This window comes from Haplochromis burtoni, unplaced genomic scaffold (assembly GCF_018398535.1).
Source record: "Haplochromis burtoni strain Fernald_Lab_line unplaced genomic scaffold, NCSU_Asbu1 Contig_348, whole genome shotgun sequence".
Taxonomy (NCBI): Eukaryota; Metazoa; Chordata; class Actinopteri; order Cichliformes; family Cichlidae; genus Haplochromis; species Haplochromis burtoni.
Window position 1 is genome coordinate 117,478 of NW_024582709.1, and position 19,313 is coordinate 136,790.

Here is a 19,313-nt window from a genome sequence, read left to right on the forward strand (position 1 = left end):
TGGAAGGGGTGCGGTTAGTGGTCAACAAAGGCTTGAGTAACCACTTCCAGGTCAGCCATACTGTTACCCTCAGCACCCTGGGTGATTCTGGTTATCGATTTGGTGCTACCTATGTAGGCAGTAAACAGACTGGGCCAGCAGAGGTAATGCTCTTTTTTTTTTTTTTTTTTTTTTTTTTTTTTTTTTTTTTTCCTACAAAGCATGTGAAAATCTTTTGGAATAAGAGAAACAATGATGTCATAGTTTAAGCACCATCAAATCTGTATGTCTAGTTTGCTCGTTGCTTGTTGAGTGCTGCAGCTACTTTTTTGTCTTTCAGGCCCTGAAGAGTGTGGTGCTCTATGTGATTCTTTCACCCTATGAGAATGAGCAGTCAGACCTTGTGCACAGAATCAGTGGAGACAAGAAACTGGAAGAAATCCCGAAATACAAGTGAGAAATAATTTTTGCTTCTTTGCTTTTGGTGCTGCTGTACTCTAAAAAAGTAAGCTACAGATGTGTTGTGGCTAGATAATAGAAAAATACAAAGAAAACACAATATATGTTACAGTATAATGTAGCTTGCTACCTTTTCTCAATTACTATATGAATCTTTGTGGACAGTCCCACACACAGTGGGTATTTGCTATTTTAGCAAAGTTGCTAAATGTTTTTATCTCAAGAAAATGCTAAAAACTGTATTTAAAAATGTTGCTCTTTGCTGATGATGGTAATATTTTCTGCTCTGGTGATGATTTGCTGGCTTCACCTTATTTAAGCTATTGTGCAGAGGTCTGGGGCAATAACTACAAAAGTACATCACATCCACTGTTATTATTTATTTATTTATTTTAAAGGCAGTAATGATAATTTACAATTCAGGTTACAAGGACTTTATAAATTGACTATTTTTAAAGATTAAATGATTAAAATTTGTAGATCTTGTGAAATTCTGGACAGCACTTTTTTTTTTTCTTTTTTCTTTTTTTTTTCTTTTTTTTGAGAGCAAAACATAATCAGCTACCAGGAAATATTCAAAGCATTTTTTCTGAGAGAATGAAGTTATAATTTAAGGGGTTTTTGCAACTTCAAAACTGAAGGTGTATACTACCAGGAAAAGTTCTAGTTTGAGTGTGTGGAGTCAGACAGTTAAAGGTTGAATCAGTGTCCAAACATGAAGCAGGTCAAAAAGAGAGGTATGGTATGGATATGGTCCTCAAGAGATGTAAAGAAGGGGACAATGTTGAATTTCAGTGAATGTCTCTGGTTGTTACTTTGTGCTTATTTGGATTTTGTAATTAACATTCCCTAAGTGGAGTTACTTGGCTTTCACTTGCAGATGTGAACTTATGGAGTTGTAAATATAAGATGATCTGATTATTATTTTGTGTATTTCATTTTGTTTATATTCTGTGTTATTGGAAGTGTTTATAATGTTGTTGTTGTTGTTGTTGAGGTTTATAACAATAATTAAGTTGGCTAAATAGTATCTGATGACTTATGAAGGAAGAATGTGATTAAATAAGTGTGCACTTCTTCCCACTTATTTCAGATAAGTAAACTGAGTCAAATAAAAGAGGAGCAGTATTGTACTGTGTTTTGCTTCATTTTTCTTCTTTTGCCATTGTTTTCCTACATAATTACGTAATCAAACAATCCAAACCAATCAACAAAACAATTCAAGGCAGTACTTTTTCCTAAGCTACTTGGGAGAGCTAACCACAGCAATGTTCACATATGTTGATACTGGGTGTGTACTCTCCGTAGCATGGCGTAGATACAAGTTTTATTGGGAGGGGTTGTTAATAAATATTCTTCTTGTCCCAGGGACCTTCTGAAACAGTTCACTACCATGGAGTTAATGCGCTGGGCCTCCTTGGTGGAGGATTATGGGAAAGAGCTGAGAGAGGGATCACCCAACAGCCCTGCAACAGATGTCTTCTCTTATACAGAGGAAGGGGAGAAAAGGTGGAAGGACCTGAAGAATAGAGTGGTCGAGCATGTAAGTCTTATTGTCGAGAGCAGGGGCTTCTCACTTGGAGTTTGAACACACAACTGTGACACTTTTTGTTAGACTTGTTTTAGTTTTGACGGTTTTCTGAGTGCTTTCTTAGTTTTAAACTTGTCAGTGGGTGACATGTTTTCCCCTCGTTTTTTACTAAAGTAAAGTAGTTGGCAGGACCATTCAAAACCTTTTTTTCTTATAATGATCAAGGGACTGAGTTCAATTTAAATAGATACAAGAACTAATCCCAAAAGGTTGATTCCCTTCATCTGGACGTAGCGTTTTCAGTGGGAGAAACATTTTGTCAGTCATCCAAGTGACTTCTTCAGTCTCAGCTGACTGCAGGTTTCCCCAACCTTATAAACACTACATTTGCACAATGACTGAATTTAACCCACTGAATGAACAATGGGCTGTGAGGTCAGTTCCTTGATCATTAATATGTAATAGGACTAAATGGAACACAATTGGACATGCAATAGAAATACGATGGAGGCAACTGGGATAAAGATGACTCTGAAGCTTTATGCAGATTGAGTGGATAAACTGTCTGGCTCTTATATTTAGGTACATTGTATGTGCACTGATAACCGTGATATGATTTTCACGTGTTTTCTGCTGTCCCCAGAACATCCGAATAATGGCCAAATATTACACGAGAATCACAATGAAAAGGATGGCTAACCTTCTTGACCTCTCTGTTGATGTAAGTAAAACAATATAGCTAAATAACTCATTTAAATGTAGTTTTTGAGTGTAACTCGGAACTGCCGAGTTACACTCAAAAACTATAAATAAGAGGCACTAACCCAGGTCTCTCTCTCTCGTTAAATACTTTATCAGGAGTCGGAGGAGTTCCTCTCCAGCCTAGTTGTAAACAAGACCATCTACGCCAAGGTTGACCGGCTGGCTGGCATCATCAACTTTCAGCGGCCCAAAGACCCCAATGACCTGCTTAACGACTGGTCACACAAACTCAACTCACTTATGTCTCTGGTCAACAAGACCACACATCTCATTGCCAAGGAGGAAATGATTCATAATCTGCAGTGAAACGAGAACAAAGTGCTTTATTTTATGTTTTGATTCATATTTTGTTTTTCCTTCTGTGGAAATGTTTTTGACTACACAGTTTAATGGCAGCCTGTGAAAGCAATCTAATTCCGATGTGATAGAATTAGCAAAAAAAGTCTTCAACACACATGAACATGCAAACACTTATCCTTTGTATCTCACTCTGGACTGGATATTCAAAGTGTTACACATTGCCATTTGATGTAATATATACAGTAGTTTAGCCTCTGTTTCTTTATAAAAACCTGGTTTTCAATGTACATCTAGCAATGTAAACAATAAACTTCTGACATTTGGTTAACAGTTATATATGTAGGTGTTATTGTAGCCTGATTTACATTGATTCTATTATGACAAACCATGAAAACATGAGTGCATAGTAGGTGATAAAAGGATTAATGTGAAAAACACCAAGGGCGTACAGCGCACAAAGTTCAATGAATAATATGTGCCGATGCTTTAATTACAATGGGTTATCCAGATTGCAGATCCCTCTCTTCACTTTGATTTTAATCTCCACGGGGCCCAAAATGAAATGTTTGACACATTCATACACCACATAAAAAGATTTTTTCCACCAGCAGATATATTGACAAAGAAATTGTTGGCATCCAGTTGTGCACCAGTAAACACCACAGTAGGCATTTTGAGTGGTAATAGCACAAAAGCACAGGTAGAACTAATGACATTAAATGTGGCTCGGGATAATAAAATGTCAGGGGTGCCATAACAATGAGCTAGCATGCATAATAGCAGAATACTGGAACTTCTTATTTGAATGGAAAACTGCTTTTAATCATAGCAATTACCTCTGTGCTTTACTTACTATGTGTATGTGCCCTCATTTCTTGGCTTATGAGTGCGGAAAATACAATTTTAACTAGCTAAATTATATTTTCCCTCTTTTTTTATGTCCACAATGTAATGTGGCAAGTCAACATAAAGATTCAAATGTTATTATTGTGGATATTTTCAATACATCACAGTTTAATCTTACACACACCACTTATTGTTGTGTGTGTGGTCATTTTGGGTTTTTTAAATATGTTCTAGGAAGCATATGGATTAATTTTGGTCACCTCGAGGACTTGATTGGATTTATTAGAAACACCTCATCTGTGTCACAAAATCGGCTCATATCATTGTACATCCCTGAGAGTTATAAAAGGCTTGACTGGATGGATGAGGAAAAATACCTTTAGGTTAAGGGAAGATAAGTGACGTTCCTAAAACGTCATAAACTCAAAATGCTTTTTAGTTTTATACTAAATTTTTTAGTTTAATAAACATAATTTGATGCAGATTTCTTTTTTAAACCGTAATGCTACATTTCAGATTTTATATTTTCAGACATATAGGAGTCAATCCTACAGTTGTAGAACATTGTCTGTCCCACTCATGAATTTGAAAATATCTATAAGATATTAAAACATGTATTTGGGGGTTAATTATATCTGTCCTGGGACAAAATGTAAACCTAGTTGTTGATAAAGTGGTTCCAAAATTATTATTTAAAATATAAAATAACTCTTGAGAAACCCCTCCCCCAAAAGAAAATGGCATTTTTCTCTTATCACAACTTCTTAATAACCGAATTGCATGTCAAATACAACAATTAAGATGTTATAAACGCACTTTTTTGTTTTCATTTTGTTGGCATGTGTGTTACAATTGTTAAACAACTTTTTAAAACCCCAACATACTTTAAAGAAGAGTGATTGTATCCCAGATCATTTGTTCAACTATGCCCATTTAGCCTGGAAAAGGAAAAGATAAAGTAGTTAGAAGGCGACAAAAAAGAAGTAATATGAACAAGTCCTGTGATAACATTATGGATAGTCCAAAGGTCAGTTCTCTTTGGCAAATTTTGTATTTTTCCAATCTTTTCTGACTAGACTGTGTCACTCTAACCAATGCAACACTGTTACCTGTATTACAAAAAGAAGATAAATTAATTTAGGTGTTTCCTTCCTTTTTTAAATATATATATTCACAATCATTCATGACTGTTGCAGTCCATTATGTTACTCAATTCAATATATATATAGATATATATCTATATATATGTGTGTGTGTGTGTGTGTGTAATAAACTTTCTAAATATATTAAAAGTATATAAAATATTATCATTATTATTATTATTAAATGTGTGAACAGTGTATTTGAGATAAATACTGAAATTAAATGAAAACGTTGGGGAACGTAGATTTCAAAAGTTGCTTAAATGAATATAAATTAAGTCTTAAGAATGTATATTATATGCTATAAAATATGCTTTTTCATATTCCAGAGTATTGGTGTGAGCTGTACCAAGCATAGCACACAGCAACTTAAATGTCACATAAAAGTGTACTTTTGATACCTGAGGTGGACAAATCTATATTTTTGATGTTTTTTTAATGTGTTTTTCTTAGAAACATAACAGAGAATTATGAAATAAAAGACCAGTTTTAAAAAACGATTCCTAAATTGTGCTCTAACTGCAGAATGACCCGTAGACTAACTTTACTTGAATTTTAGTCCCACGTGTGTGCTTACAAGGAATAAAACTAACTACTATGACAAAAAGGATGCTTGTCATCACGGGCCATATAGACGCGCACGCAAACACACGTTTCGGTCCCCTCAACCTTCAGATCTGTACATCCCACTATGCTTTGCGATGACGGTCTGACAAGTGGATCCAAGATGGCGTAGAAAGTAAAGCTAGGTAAGTGTTGACTTCCCATTTTCAGCCCTTTCAGTTGTCTTTTTCATCTCAAAGGCACTGCCACGAAACCCCACCATAAATCATTAGGATAACGGCGAATGCTTTGAGTTTATGCACGAATAACAACACGATGTCATACCAGTTATATGCGTCCAAACACCGTGGCAAAATCACAGGCCCGAACCCGTTTTGTTTCGGCGAACCTAGCTAGCTAGCCCGCTAACATTAACAAACCAGACAGCCATTCTTGTTGTGAGCTTCCCAGTTTGGTTCCAAGAAAGGCCGTGTTTTGGCTAGCAGGCTAACTGCTAGCTACGCATACTCTATTTAGTGGCAACACTGTGTGCCCTGTGCAAAGGCGAGCGATAAGTTGACCAACACTTTGAGTGGGGACATTTTTTTTTTGTTTTTTTGTTTTTTTGCAAGGCTTTGTGACGCTGCCGTCATCGCTCTTACTTGCAGCAGTCATGACAAGTTTGCTGGACAAACAATAGCTATAACTAACTACTGAAAGGCAGATCATGTCCACTCCAGTGTATTTGCTATTTAGTGTATGCACTCTTGCTGCCTCCTGCCAGTTAAGCTCAGGGAAATAAGTTTTTACAGCCGTATTTTGCACACGTTGCTGCTGACGATACTGTCAAGCCAAATAACGTTATCTGAGAACAACGGAGACAGTCGCGGTTGCTCTACAACTATTTTCCGTTATAAATATTAGCGTTTTCTTCCACTGTATACTGTAATCGTGGAGTCCCACGACTGAACACGAAAAATAAGACAGCTGCCCACCCGCTGCATCCCGCCAAACTATTTTTCGTTGCACCAGTGAAGTGGCAAGCACTAATATTAGGTAACTGATATCCCCACAGTAACAAATAGGGCTGTGACTCGCTACATTGGTTTTAAACTAACCCTACTTGATCGTAGCAAGCACCGTGTTAATATCAGTCGTGCATCTCTTTTGTTTTTTTGTTCTACAATTCTGTTGTTCATCTTCCCATAAGCCATCATTCTCTGGTCAAGCAACTTTTAACTCTCAACTACTTTTGGATGATTACATGTTTTTTCCTTAGTCTTAAGACTATTTTAATTATTATATTTGCAGAAAGTTGTTTTACAAATACAAACAGCTACTTTAAATTCAAATCCTAGAAGTTATTTTAAGATTTTCTGACATTGTCGATGAACCATTTTTATGCAAAATGCTCCAGACAATGTGTGATGACGAGGTGTGGCAAAATTGGTTAGTTTCATGTCTGCATGATGACAAAAAACTAGTTATACTAATCAAAAATGCATCTGTATTTTTATTTTATTTTTTTTTTTGAAGGAAGCGTTCACACCATGAGTTCACTTTTTGAAGATCAGCAGACCTATAATGTGTCATATTCCTAAATGAAAAGGCAAAGAATTAGCTGCTTATGGTCCCCTCCCTGCTTGGTTAGCTTATTTTTTTCTGACTCATGGAATATCTGTCCAGGCCAATGGTGATGATTGTGGTATTTTTAGCGTTAAAATTAATATAAGTACAATGACTGCATTATTTGCTTCACATGTGCTTTTTGCGACAGTGAAAAAAATCCTTCAAATAGATTATTGTGTGTCATGTGTATTACCATGTACTGCACATAAGCTGAAAGACTTGTCTCTCTATGGTCCTAAGAGACATGTTGAGCCAGAGCAGCTATTACTAACGTAGCTGTATGTTAGTAGATGTTGAAGAAGTGTCTAAAACACTGTTACAGGGTTAACAGACTCCCCCACTGCACCCACCGCCTCTTGCATGATTGATTTTGATTTTGAAAATATTTTGTTAACAATGTGTGAAATGTCAAATCCTTTTGTTTAATGTCTTCATCATGCGATGCAGGTGTAAATTGCAATTTCACAGCTAGCATATAGTAATTTGGTGCCTCCTCTCTCTCTTTCAAGGACACCCTGTTCCAAATATGCCTAAAATTACTGTGCTGTAGGTGACAGCTTCCCTGTTCCTCTGAGGTAGTCAGAATCAAAATCTAAATTCCATACTGTGGTGAGTGCTTGGATTGAAATTGAGCATCAGCTAACTGCTGAAACTCCGTTTGCTTTGCACATAGCTATAATAGGGGCTTTTAGTGTAGTATTTTTGTGACAAAAGCTCTTTATCTGCCTTCCTGAGATAAGTTGCAGTTCTGGTGTTGAAACCAGCGTGGTTGGAAACCGGGCCAGAAGTTGCTAGGCTGTTATCCAAGGCTAAGCATTTGAGGCTTTGGCGTTTGACAGGAGTTCACAGTGTACCCTCCCTATCCTGGAAAAAAAAAGCCACTTTCTTGTTTCTTACATGTTTTTGTATAAGATATTAATTAGAAGTTGCTAGAAAAACTACTGGTAACAGCCCCCCCCACTCCAAAAGACAAAAAAAACAACAACACCCAGAACATGAGTACATTCATTGCTCAGTACATTTTCATTACAGCAGATGAAACTAAACAGAAGATATACTTTGAAACTTGAACCTTTTGTTCAAGTTTTGCATACTGTGAAAAAAGGTTTAGTAAATGAAGCTAATATGATTGCAACATATTTTTATGTATGTTTGTAAAAATATCGTGTTAAAAATTAAACGCTAGTGGTGCCACTTGAGTTTGAATATTTGTACAAAGCACAGTTGGTCTTTTTGTCCACACTGAGGAAACAGTGATTACCACTAGATAAAAGCAGTGTTGGTCTTTACATTCAGTGTGACCTTTAGGATTTGGAATTGATAATTGGTTTTGGATGGTTACCAAATTGTCTAGATCATTTGAATCATGTGTCTCTGAACCTATGAATTTCCGTAATCTGTGCTATTATGTTTTCTCACAGTTAACACAGGGGCCTTTGTACTTCGGAATCACATGTGAGGCTTTTTGAACTCCTTATTCTATAATATTTTTATATTTATTGATAATAAATCCACATTGATTTAGAAAATGTAGAAAACTTCCTATTCCTATTTTTTTTTCTCTCCAAAAGTTGATTAGGAATATACAAAGTGAAATGATCGTACCCCTAACCAGAACCTGTATTGGCAGTGATATTGTAATTTTATCAAGATCCATCCTTAGTGAGCCCCACAATGTGAGCAGGGATGTTGTAGATTCCAGCGGTAGAGTAAGTTAAATTTAAAAACTCAGCGGATTGTATGAGTTGTCAGATAAAGTACACGTATAATGCCTTACCTACTTTCAAGGTGCACTGCTGTGCTTTTCCCAGTGGCTCCCAGCCTGGAATTTTTGTTCCGGGAATCCAAGTGTGTAGACATAAGTGCAAACTTCTCACAGTACTGGTTTTTTGTCACGGGGCAATATCGAACTGAACGCTGTGTACTGATGGGTTGAGGGCAAGTACCATTACACTCCTAGTCCCAAAATACGCAAGTCTCATCAGGACAGATTGTGATGAGGTTTTATCTGAAACATTGTAAAAATAAAAGTACTGCTAGAAATTCAACGTAAAGGTTATATTGACTTTTCCTCTGCATACTGTCCAGCATGTCCACTATCTTGTCTCAGCAATGCCCCTTTATTCTGGATGATCAGTTATGCCCATTATGAGTCAGTTGACACCAGACAGCTGACTCTACTACTGACTTCAGAGCTTGATCATAAAGAAGAATGTCTCTTATATTGCTTAAGACATCTCACATGACTACATCTTTCTCTGCTCTTTGCACATGTATTTCAATTTACACTGTGTAAGCACAGGCGGAGGTTGAGGTATGTTAGAAACACTCCAAGGAGTCTTATCCTCTGTTCTTGTTGATTTATGGCAAACATCAGTTACATGAGAACTTGACTCTTGCTTGTTGCCACTGTAAAATGACATTTTACTGTAGAAAACCTTTTTTAAAAAAAACAAAAACAAACTTGTTCCAAATCAAAAGCCACAATATATAATTTATTATTAAAGTGAACATAATTTAATAATTTATGACTGTGACGTTATGTGGAGGGGAAAAAAACATTTACTTTATTTAAAAATAATGTTCTGTGTCAACTACATGTACAAGTAAAAGCAAATAAAAATGACCTATCAAATTGGGAGTTCATCGGAAGCAACAGACTATATCTTACCCAAATAGCTGAATTCAGTTTTCAGTGGAAAGTTAGGCAGCTGATGTTGGCTGCGTTTTACATATTGTTTGACAATAATCAGGATGACAATTTCCGAGAGGTTGGAGAAAAAGAAAATTGTTATCTTTTGTCTAGCCCTGTTTTTTGTTTTTTTTTTTGTTTTTTTCTTTTCTTTTCTTTTTTTTAAGTGTTCTTATTTTTGTGCCGTTTGTGTTTTATTTGTAGACGGTTTGTCCCTAAGTCATGGCGGACAGGAGAGCGGAGAAGTCATGTGAAGAAGCCAGTAGATCGTTAGCCAGGCGGGAGTACGAGGCGGCAGTCAGCCATAGCACGGATGCCCTGGTGGTCCTTGCACCCCAACCCCCATCCTCCAGCAACCCCATCCCGCTGAGCCCTCCATCTCTTGTCGCCGCCGCCGGACCCCTCCGCAGCCGTGCCCTGCTCTACCGAATTGCTGCCTTCTTGCAGCTGGTGAGGACACGACTGATTTTTACAACTGTCTGTGAAGGTTCTCAGTCATCCAGGTCATCGTAGTCAAAGGAGCTTGCAAAGAAAAGCGTCTGGACTTCTTTAAGTTGCTTGAAGACGTTTCACCTCTCATCCGAGAAGCTTCTTCAGTTCTAAGGTCAAATGGTGGAGAGTCCCAGATATAAACCTAGTGGGAGTGACCCCCCACAGAGGGACAAAAGGACCCCTGATGATCCTCTAATCGCCTGAGCCAAGGTGTGAAACTGGGTGTGGGTCCCAATCAGCCAGAGTTTCGGGTGTGTTCATTGTGAAACCTGGCCCCACCTTATCATGCGAATTCCTGAGGTCAGATGGCCCAGGATGTGAGTGGGCGTTAAGGCGTCTGGGAAGGGATCTCAAAACTGGATTATAGATGGCAGAGAGTTGGTGTCGTAATTTGAAAGAGGAGTGAAAGAAGCCATCTATGTCCACTGTGAGCGACCATCTTTGAACAGAGGCGGGGTTTACGACACCAACTCTCTGCCATCTATAATCCAGTTTTGAGATCCCTTCCCAGACGCCTTAACGCCCACTCACATCCTGGGCCATCTGACCTCAGGAATTCGCATGATAAGGTGGGGCCAGGTTTCACAATGAACACACCCGAAACCCTGGCTGATTGGGACCCACGCCCAGTTTCCCACCTTGGCTCAGGCGATTAGAGGATCATCAGGGGGTCCTTTTGTCCCTCTGTGGGGGGTCACTCCCACTAGGTTGGGACTCTCCACCATTTAACCTTAGAACTGAAGAAGCTTCTCGGATGAGAGGTGAAACATCTTCAAGCAACTTAAAGAAGTCCAGACGCTTTTCTTTGCAAGCTCCTTCGATTTTTACAACTATTTAACATCCCCCAAAATCACAATGTAGAGACAGAACTCATTAACAATAATAATGTGAAATATAAAATTATCATCTAATACTCATCTTGAAATTATTACATTACATTGAAATAACTGAGCATTGTCCTTTGAATCAACCTTTGTGAAATGAAAAGATTAAAAATGAGGAAACAGAAGTTTCTTCCAGGGTACTGTTAGGTCATCTTTGCTGAAGACTAAAATTAGACCTGTTGCTTGAGGCTGAAGATTATGGAAACTAAAGTCTTATAAGTCTGATAATGTGAGGAAGTATCACCAAGTATTCTCATTTGTAAAGGTCATAAATTTTCTCCCCCATTTCTGCCAACAGAAAAATTATGATGAAGCAGATGAAGACTGCAAACATGGTGAGTGGCAACTCAAATTGTAAACAGTGCTGATACTGTAAGTTCGTGTAGTGTAATAGGTAATTTTGTACCTGTGGTAGAAGTTTCACCATGTCCTGACATGTTAATTTTGCATCTACTGTAAGTGTTATAGCTGAAAAACAGAAGAAAATAAATGTTTAGGTCTGCACTCAGGTGATGCCCGGGGTCAAAGATAGTGTCCCAGTGTTGTCAAGTGAGTCGTTTACTGCAGTAAACCTGGGGCATTGCTGAAGCTTGCGTCATAGAAAAGTATATGGTACAATGTAGCCTCTTTCAGCCTGTATGAAAATACAAGCCCTGATAATCCTAAAATGTCATGTTTTCATTGAACTTTTCAGAAAATCAAATCAGTCCCTTTCACTCTTTTTCTAGAGAGCAGGCATGCAGACTTATCACATACAGAACATTGAAAAATATCTAACTGACTGAACTGAATTTATTCTTTCCATACCCACTCCTCTTTCCTCTTCATCTTGTGATAGTCCTGGCAGAAGAAATTGCCAGGGGAGATGGTTCACTACAGGCGAACTTGCGCTCCATGCTGTTGGATGGCAGCCTGCAGGAGGTGGCCAGCATCCTGTCTAAAGCCTTGTATGGAGAGCCAATGGTATGATGATTAATGTACAATCTATAAATCGCATTCAAAAGTACTGTCAGACTACACATTGGTAGCTAGAAGGGTATTTAAAGTGCAGTGCCTACCATTGCCAATGTTCTACAGTTTTAGAATAATAATAATAATAATTCAGGCAATGTTTTTATTATGATTTTTGAAGCAGCTGTCAAAAGTTAGATGGTTTTGGTTTCCACTGGCCATTGTTAGATCATACATTGTTTAATTTTTTTTTCTCAACAAATTACATGTATGTTAGTACAGATTTTAAATAGGGCTGGGCCATATTATACCGTTCACGGTAATACCGGTATAATGTTAGGCAACGATAGGAAAATGAAATATCGCGATAGAACATGAGTAAAACGCGCATGCGCAGTGCCTTTGTTTTCATACGCACATGGCCGATTGTTGAGTGAAACAGATGAACCAGAATTGGTTTGTAAAAATGGTGCAACTTCAGTGATGTGGAACTGGTTTGGTGTTTGTCCGTCAGATACACGACAAAGCACATTTTTTTGCAGAACATGCAAGCGGCCGTCGTTATTGTCGTATTTGTCGGACTAAGATGCTCTTAAATCTGGGAGTAATCTGGGTCCTAAACTCCGTATGCTTCAGGTCAAACGAACACTGCAGCATCACTGAGCGTTAAAAACTGTCTAAATTCTTTCATCTTTAATAAAACGATCAGCATTGCTGCTTTACCAGGTGTAACTATGAAGTTTAAGGGCTGGGCCATATTATACCGTTCACGGTAATACCGGTATAATGTTAGGCAACGATAGGAAAATGAAATATCGCGATAGAACATGAGTAAAACGCGCATGCGCAGTGCCTTTGTTTTCATACGCACATGGCCGATTGTTGAGTGAAACAGATGAACCAGAATTGGTTTGTAAAAATGGTGCAACTTCAGTGATGTGGAACTGGTTTGGTGTTTGTCCGTCAGATACACGACAAAGCACATTTTTTTTGCAGAACATGCAAGCGGCCGTCGTTATTGTCGTATTTGTCGGACTAAGATGCTCTTAAATCTGGGAGTAATCTGGGTCCTAAACTCCGTATCCTTCAGGTCAAACGAACACTGCAGCATCACTAAGAGTTAAAAACTGTCTAAATTCTTTCATCTTTAATAAAACGATCAGCATTGCTGCTTTACCAGGTGTAACTATGAAGTTTAACTTCCAGGCATCCATGAAAACAAAATGTATTACATTTAACGGAGTTAGAAGCTAGCAGGAAGCTAGCGGAAGTTAGCTCGCTAGTTTCGCTAGTTACCTAAGCATGATATAGCATGTTCTGACTGAGAGATTTCTGAAAAAAATCAAACGTACAGCTCTGCTATCACTTCCAACATAAATGAAGACAGGAAACTAAACAGCAGTGACGTTTGTAGGGTTACTGAAGTTGGGCTAGCTGGTATATAATGATGTGCTACGTGATCGCTAGCGACACAGCTATGTTAGCATAACATAAACAGTGAAGCTGGAGGACGAACACTAACACTTTTCCACTTATAAAAGTTAACGTTAAAGTTCCTGATAGTTAGAGACAAATGCAATCGCATGGCAGGATGCTGTAAACGGACCAAACTTCAGTCAGGAGAACAACTGAGATAATCCATCCACAATACGAGGTTAGTCATTAATATACTGCAACAACATGGGAATAGAGCAGCTGCCAGAGAATTCAACATTAATGAATCAATGGTACAGAAGTGGAGGAAGCAAGAAGAATGAGTTTAATAAAGTTTGATTTATCTGACTGCTTTGTTTCGCTTAATGTGCCTTATAATCCCGTGCACCTTATGGTCCGAAAAATACGTACTGCACACTGCAGTTTAATGTTGCAAAGCACCTCTTTTTAACTTCAGTGGATATTATACATGGTTATGCTCAGGATATGTCAGCCCATTTCTACTGGAAATGCCTTTTGGTTAAACTTTCAGCAAGGAATTTGCATTTGCACTGTTACATTTTTATAAAGCTTTAATGTACATAAAAACCAGCTTCTTATTTAAGTGAAAATAAATGGAAGGTTGTCTTTTTGCGCTAGTAATGTTGTGGAGTTGTATTTTGTCTCGCATCAATTATATCGTCAGTTATATAGTTATCGCAAATTTTCAAATGTATATCGTGATAAATATTTTTGGCCATATTGCCCTGCTCTAATTTTAAACTTGAATATTCATTTAGATCTGATGTGGGATTTTAAATGTTACCCTATATTTTGGATTAGGAATGTAATAGGCACTTTCTATGTATAATGAAATTCTGAGGGGTTCATGGTCTATATAGAGCAGTGTTAAGCAGAAAGGCAGTTAAACTGTAAAATTACACAATATTACAAAGATGAAATAAAGATCGATTAAATATTTTAATAAAAATGCACTTCTAATCACTACTTATTTAGCAGATATTTTCTGAGACCTTAAACATTCAGAAAAATCTTCATATAGCGGTGGATAAAGTCACTACCAGGAAGTGCAAATAAGCGATGAATCAAACAAGAGTTTTATTTGGCAAATAATTCACTAAGAAAGTGAATTGCTAAGTACCCTAGCTGTAAGGAAGCCATAAATGCATGAGCCAAAGGCTTATTTGCGCTTTTCGATACTATAATTTGTGACTTGTTGCCAGCAAACTCCAGGTTACATCGCACATACATTTCACATTCCACTGATCTAATATGGAAACCTTTGTAGTGCATACTGTAATGATGATGAAGATCAATTTTGCATGTTATTGTTAAAAAATGACTACTAATAAAAAGGACTAAAGTAGTCGTTTTCTTTCTCAACAGAATGGTATTGTTGCAAAAGACCTGAGCAGATTAAAAATGCTCTTCTCTGAAATAGAGGTACGTGCCTATTGTTCGTCATGCTCCTTTGTTCCAGTCATGTGGTGTTTGGTTTTACAGGGAATTCTTCAATGCTTGTAGATGGAAATAATTAAGATTTGGTTATAGCCAAAGTATCTGTTGTTTATTTGTTCCCGTGCAATATGTTTAATACCTAAGCTGATTGCATGGAGCTCGAGCTGTTTTTACACATGAACAGAGGATAACCTCAGGAAAGTCAGATCGGAACATTGTCCAAAGTTGCCCTTTCTCACATTTAATGATGGATCCAACAATGTGTGACATTTGCATGCAAATGTGCACCTCCATTGGGTAATGCCTGGAAAAGTTAAGGGCATGCATGTATCTCAAGTTACTAGTTGACATATTAAAAATAATCTACGCACCACCTCCAAGCTCCTCATTCTGCCCCCCTCTCTGTCAGGCTGTAAAAGGAGAGATGGCACCAGAATACACAGATGACCAGGATGAAGGTAAGCAAATGTTTACCATGACAAAAAAAATCACATTAATGTTGTTTTGTTTTTTCCCCTCTGCTTATCTTGACTGGTGGTGCAATATGATTATAAGCTTCTGGCTGAAATGGACCTGTGTGCCACTGTAAATGCCTGAGTGTGTTTTTAAGGATGAAAATACTGTATGGAAAATATGAATGCACATCTTCATTTAGATTATGAAATTCCAGCTCCGATTATGCTTGAGTTTAAAGGCAGATCTTCTTCACAGTTTTAAGTATGTAGGCTGTGATTTGTAGCTGTCCGTCTCTCTCATACATACTGAAGGACAACAGACAAACTTAAAAATAAAAAGAACTGACAGTGTTTAAAATTAAACATAAATGTCTCTTAATAGAAGACCAGCTTGTTTTTAAAAATTGAAAATTTTAAAAGCTAAACTGCAACAGCCAACAAGGCGACATCCAGCAGTAGCAACAATCCCAGCATCGTTTCTCTAGAAATTGTATAATCTAGTTAGCATTAATGGTTACACTTTTCTCAGTCTTACATTGACCACCCTGCTCATATATTGACAGAGGTCCAAGATGGCTGGCGGTTCCGACCACCTCCAAGAGGAGTCACGAGCAGTGAGGAGTACACCCTTTGTAAAAGGTAATACAAATTGTGTGGTTATTTGTAAGAAGTGAGGAATATCTGTAAATTTGTATATCTTTTGATGTGTTACTGGGGTTATAAAAGCAAATACATGTAACAAATTGTAAGGAAGAATTTATGATTGGTAGGGCATAAATGGGAAGATAAAGTACTGACTATTAGTTACTAAATAGTGGAAATGAGGTGGGATTATATAAGATTATATATATGCTTCTTCCTACTCCTTTTTGAGCGTCAGTTGTAAGTTATTTATAATTATTACTGTTTTGTTCTAATTTAGTTTTGCTTTCTTTTTTCTCTTTAGTGTTATACTATTTTAACATGTTCAAAATAAAGATACAGTACAAATACAAATGCATCTCACACTAAATGTTGCAAGGAAAAATATGCCATGACTTACGCTTATGTTTATGCAACTAACGGGCATTTGCTGTCATCACACTGAGACTTCAGAATTTGTGATTGTAGTTAGTTCTGTGAATTTTCATTTTTGAACTCTTTACACCAAAGGGGTCTCCTTTACAAACAATAATATATTTTAGATTTTTGTGGTTGATAATGGTTTGTATAAAATTAACCAAAATTGTACATTGAAGTACAGGAGGGGTGGGATGAGATGGGATGTGCCTTTTTGAGTCTGCACAACTTAAAAGGTAGAGGAGATGGGCACATGAAATTTTTAACTACATTGTGTCACAGTCAATGTAACAACTATTTTTAAATGTTATACTTTTAAACAACCAGCATCACAAAACACAACGAGAAAGCATAATATAAATTGGGAACAAGAACCGTTGAGTATTCTGAAACATTTTATGAAGTAAAACAGTTGCTTGAACTAACATGGACCCACCTGAGCATACTTTTTATTTCCCTTTAGGTACTTGGAGCAGGGCCTGTGTCGGTATGGGGCCCAGTGTACATCAGCTCATTCGCAGGAGGAGCTTATGGAGTGGCAGAAGCGCTATGCTTCACGCCTCATCCGCCTCAAACAACAGCAGGAGAGTAAACACTTCACCGAAAACTACATGGAGACCTTAATAGAGAAGTGGATGAACTCCCTTTCTCCAGAGAAAGTGGTAAGTGACATTGTAGTTCATGCAAACTCAAAAGTGGCACAGTGAGATAAAAGTGAAAACACTGTGCGAACATGAATGTGTTCACTGCTATTTGAAACCATTCTAACATGTGTTCTGATTAAAAGCCTCTGCAATTTCTATATATATCTACTATATAAATCTCTCAAATTTACTACACATTTCCAGCATAGGTCCTTATTTACATATGCATCCACACAAAAGCTTTGAATATCCTAATGGAGGGTTGTTTTTTTTGTTTGTTTGTTTGGTTTTTTTTTTTTTGCCCCCATTGGGTATAAACACAGCTATTAACAGATATGTGACCCTCTAGTTCACTTCTTAAGTCTGTTTTATTACGGAAAACACTCAAATACTTCCACTACATTTAAGATATTTTAGAAGAACAATGCATCAAAGATTATGTTTTCTTTAGGAGTGTCAGTGTTGAGCACATACTCACAAGCCTTTAATATTATTTGGCACTCTGTATCTAGCTCTTAATTAATGTGTGCTTACAGTCAGGGATACCTAACTTTTGCTTTCATTAATATTTGATGCATAAATTAACTTGGCTTGCAAAAATATTGGCTAACCGTTGACCTGTAAATGGTTTATGAATAAATAAGCTGTGATGGTATGTAACTAACCATGGTATTTTATTTCTTCTAGCTAAGTGACTGTTTAGAAGGAGTGAATGTAGAGACCACCTCTAGCCTGTCTGTCACCGTCACCACCAAAAAATCCTCCCACTCCTGGGTCTTCTCCTTGTTGTGCAAGGTAGGATGACGCATTGAGTGTTTGATCATTTGTCATTGTGGAGGAGGAACACGATGTATGTGGTGATGTGTTAAGCACAATGTTAAGTTACATTTTGTTTATTTATCAACATTAATTCATTTTCAGCTGAATGTGCCAATTCTTCCACCATTTGATGTCATTAACAGTTGCACTGGTTACTCTCTGCTCTTTTTTTTTTCACTCTGTGTGTGTTTAAAAGGACAAAAGAATCACATTGTGTTGTTACAATTATCCCAAAACCCATAGTCTGTGCTCCTTGGATACTTGGTATATTAACCATCTGTTAATTTTGTGAATGTCCTGATTATCTTCCCATTGCTCTGTACAGCCGCCTAGAAAGCTGTACCGGATTGCTCTCCTCTATGATGCCCACCGACCACACTTCTTCATCACAGGCGTGTCAGCTGGAGAGCGGCTCCAAGGTGTTCCCAAATGCTGCCAAGAGTGGACTCCAGGGGAGGAGACAGCAGGTGGGTCATAAATTTTTCTGCATGTTATCGTCAAACATGAGATATCAGGGGATTTTTATTTTCAAATGTATTTTTCCAGCTTCATAAGGTTTCTGATTCCATTTTGTCTGTATAAATTATATGTGTCAAACTTGTATGTTTCATATAATCAAAAAATGTTAATGTTAGACAAGGATAACCCAAGTAAATACAAAATGCTGATTTTTTTTTCTTCTCTCTTTTCTTTTTAAATGATGGTTTTAATTATTTTAAATGATGGTTTTAATTATTTTAAATGATGGTTTCAATTATTAAGGTAAAAATGGCCAACCAAACTCACCTGGTCCTGTGTGGAAAAGTTCCAAGGCGAAAATCACTGCTGACCAAACCCCCCGTTGCGTTTGTTTTTTTTTTTTCCCCCCACTCCCTCCTCTCACCAAACCACCAATATAATTTCCTCAGTTGCCTCTTCCCCCTCCTCTTCTACCAGTTGCTCCATCTATGACTTTCCAACAGTCTCAAGTCATGTCGACTGAATCCAGGGAAAAGGGCAAAAAAAAAAAAAACAATGTTGTGGGGTTTTTTGGGTTTTTTTTCCTGTTGTTGTTTTTAAAAAATATATTTTCCTCATTGACGTGTTTCAAAAATGCTGCTTGTAATTTTCGTGAACGATGCAGTCTCATGAATCGCCAAGTGACACCACTGACCAGCCATTCAGTGGCATGCAGACTTTTGACATCACATTTTTGGATTGTCTTGGATAAATCCAATCTTGGCTATTAGGTGAG

The 19,313-nt window shown here is 37.4% G+C and overlaps 2 protein-coding genes across 3 annotated transcripts in view; both read left to right on the forward strand.

The window, feature by feature from the left end:
• The window catches only part of psmd12 (proteasome 26S subunit, non-ATPase 12), a 7,272-nt gene extending 3,907 nt beyond the window's left edge, over positions 1–3,365 (forward strand). The window contains exons 8-11 of the mRNA XM_005942738.3: positions 320–432; positions 1,807–1,981; positions 2,613–2,690; positions 2,828–3,365. Of these exons, the coding sequence (XP_005942800.1) occupies positions 320–432; positions 1,807–1,981; positions 2,613–2,690; positions 2,828–3,037 (576 nt within the window). The 3' untranslated portion in view covers positions 3,038–3,365. The remainder of the gene's footprint in view (positions 1–319; positions 433–1,806; positions 1,982–2,612; positions 2,691–2,827) is intronic.
• Positions 3,366–5,660: 2,295 nt separating this feature from the next.
• The window catches only part of helz (helicase with zinc finger), a 51,913-nt gene continuing 38,260 nt past the window's right edge, over positions 5,661–19,313 (forward strand). The window contains exons 1-10 of one of the 2 annotated variants that reach the window (XM_005942741.3): positions 5,661–5,768; positions 10,088–10,333; positions 11,558–11,594; positions 12,098–12,222; positions 15,031–15,087; positions 15,512–15,560; positions 16,121–16,196; positions 17,080–17,278; positions 17,948–18,055; positions 18,405–18,546. In XM_005942741.3, coding sequence (XP_005942803.1) covers positions 10,106–10,333; positions 11,558–11,594; positions 12,098–12,222; positions 15,031–15,087; positions 15,512–15,560; positions 16,121–16,196; positions 17,080–17,278; positions 17,948–18,055; positions 18,405–18,546 — 1,021 coding nt within the window. In that variant the 5' untranslated portion in view covers positions 5,661–5,768; positions 10,088–10,105. Of the gene's footprint in view, positions 5,769–7,101; positions 7,801–10,087; positions 10,334–11,557; positions 11,595–12,097; positions 12,223–15,030; positions 15,088–15,511; positions 15,561–16,120; positions 16,197–17,079; positions 17,279–17,947; positions 18,056–18,404; positions 18,547–19,313 lie in introns of those variants that run through there. The other variant, XM_042228772.1, reaches the window with a different exon arrangement.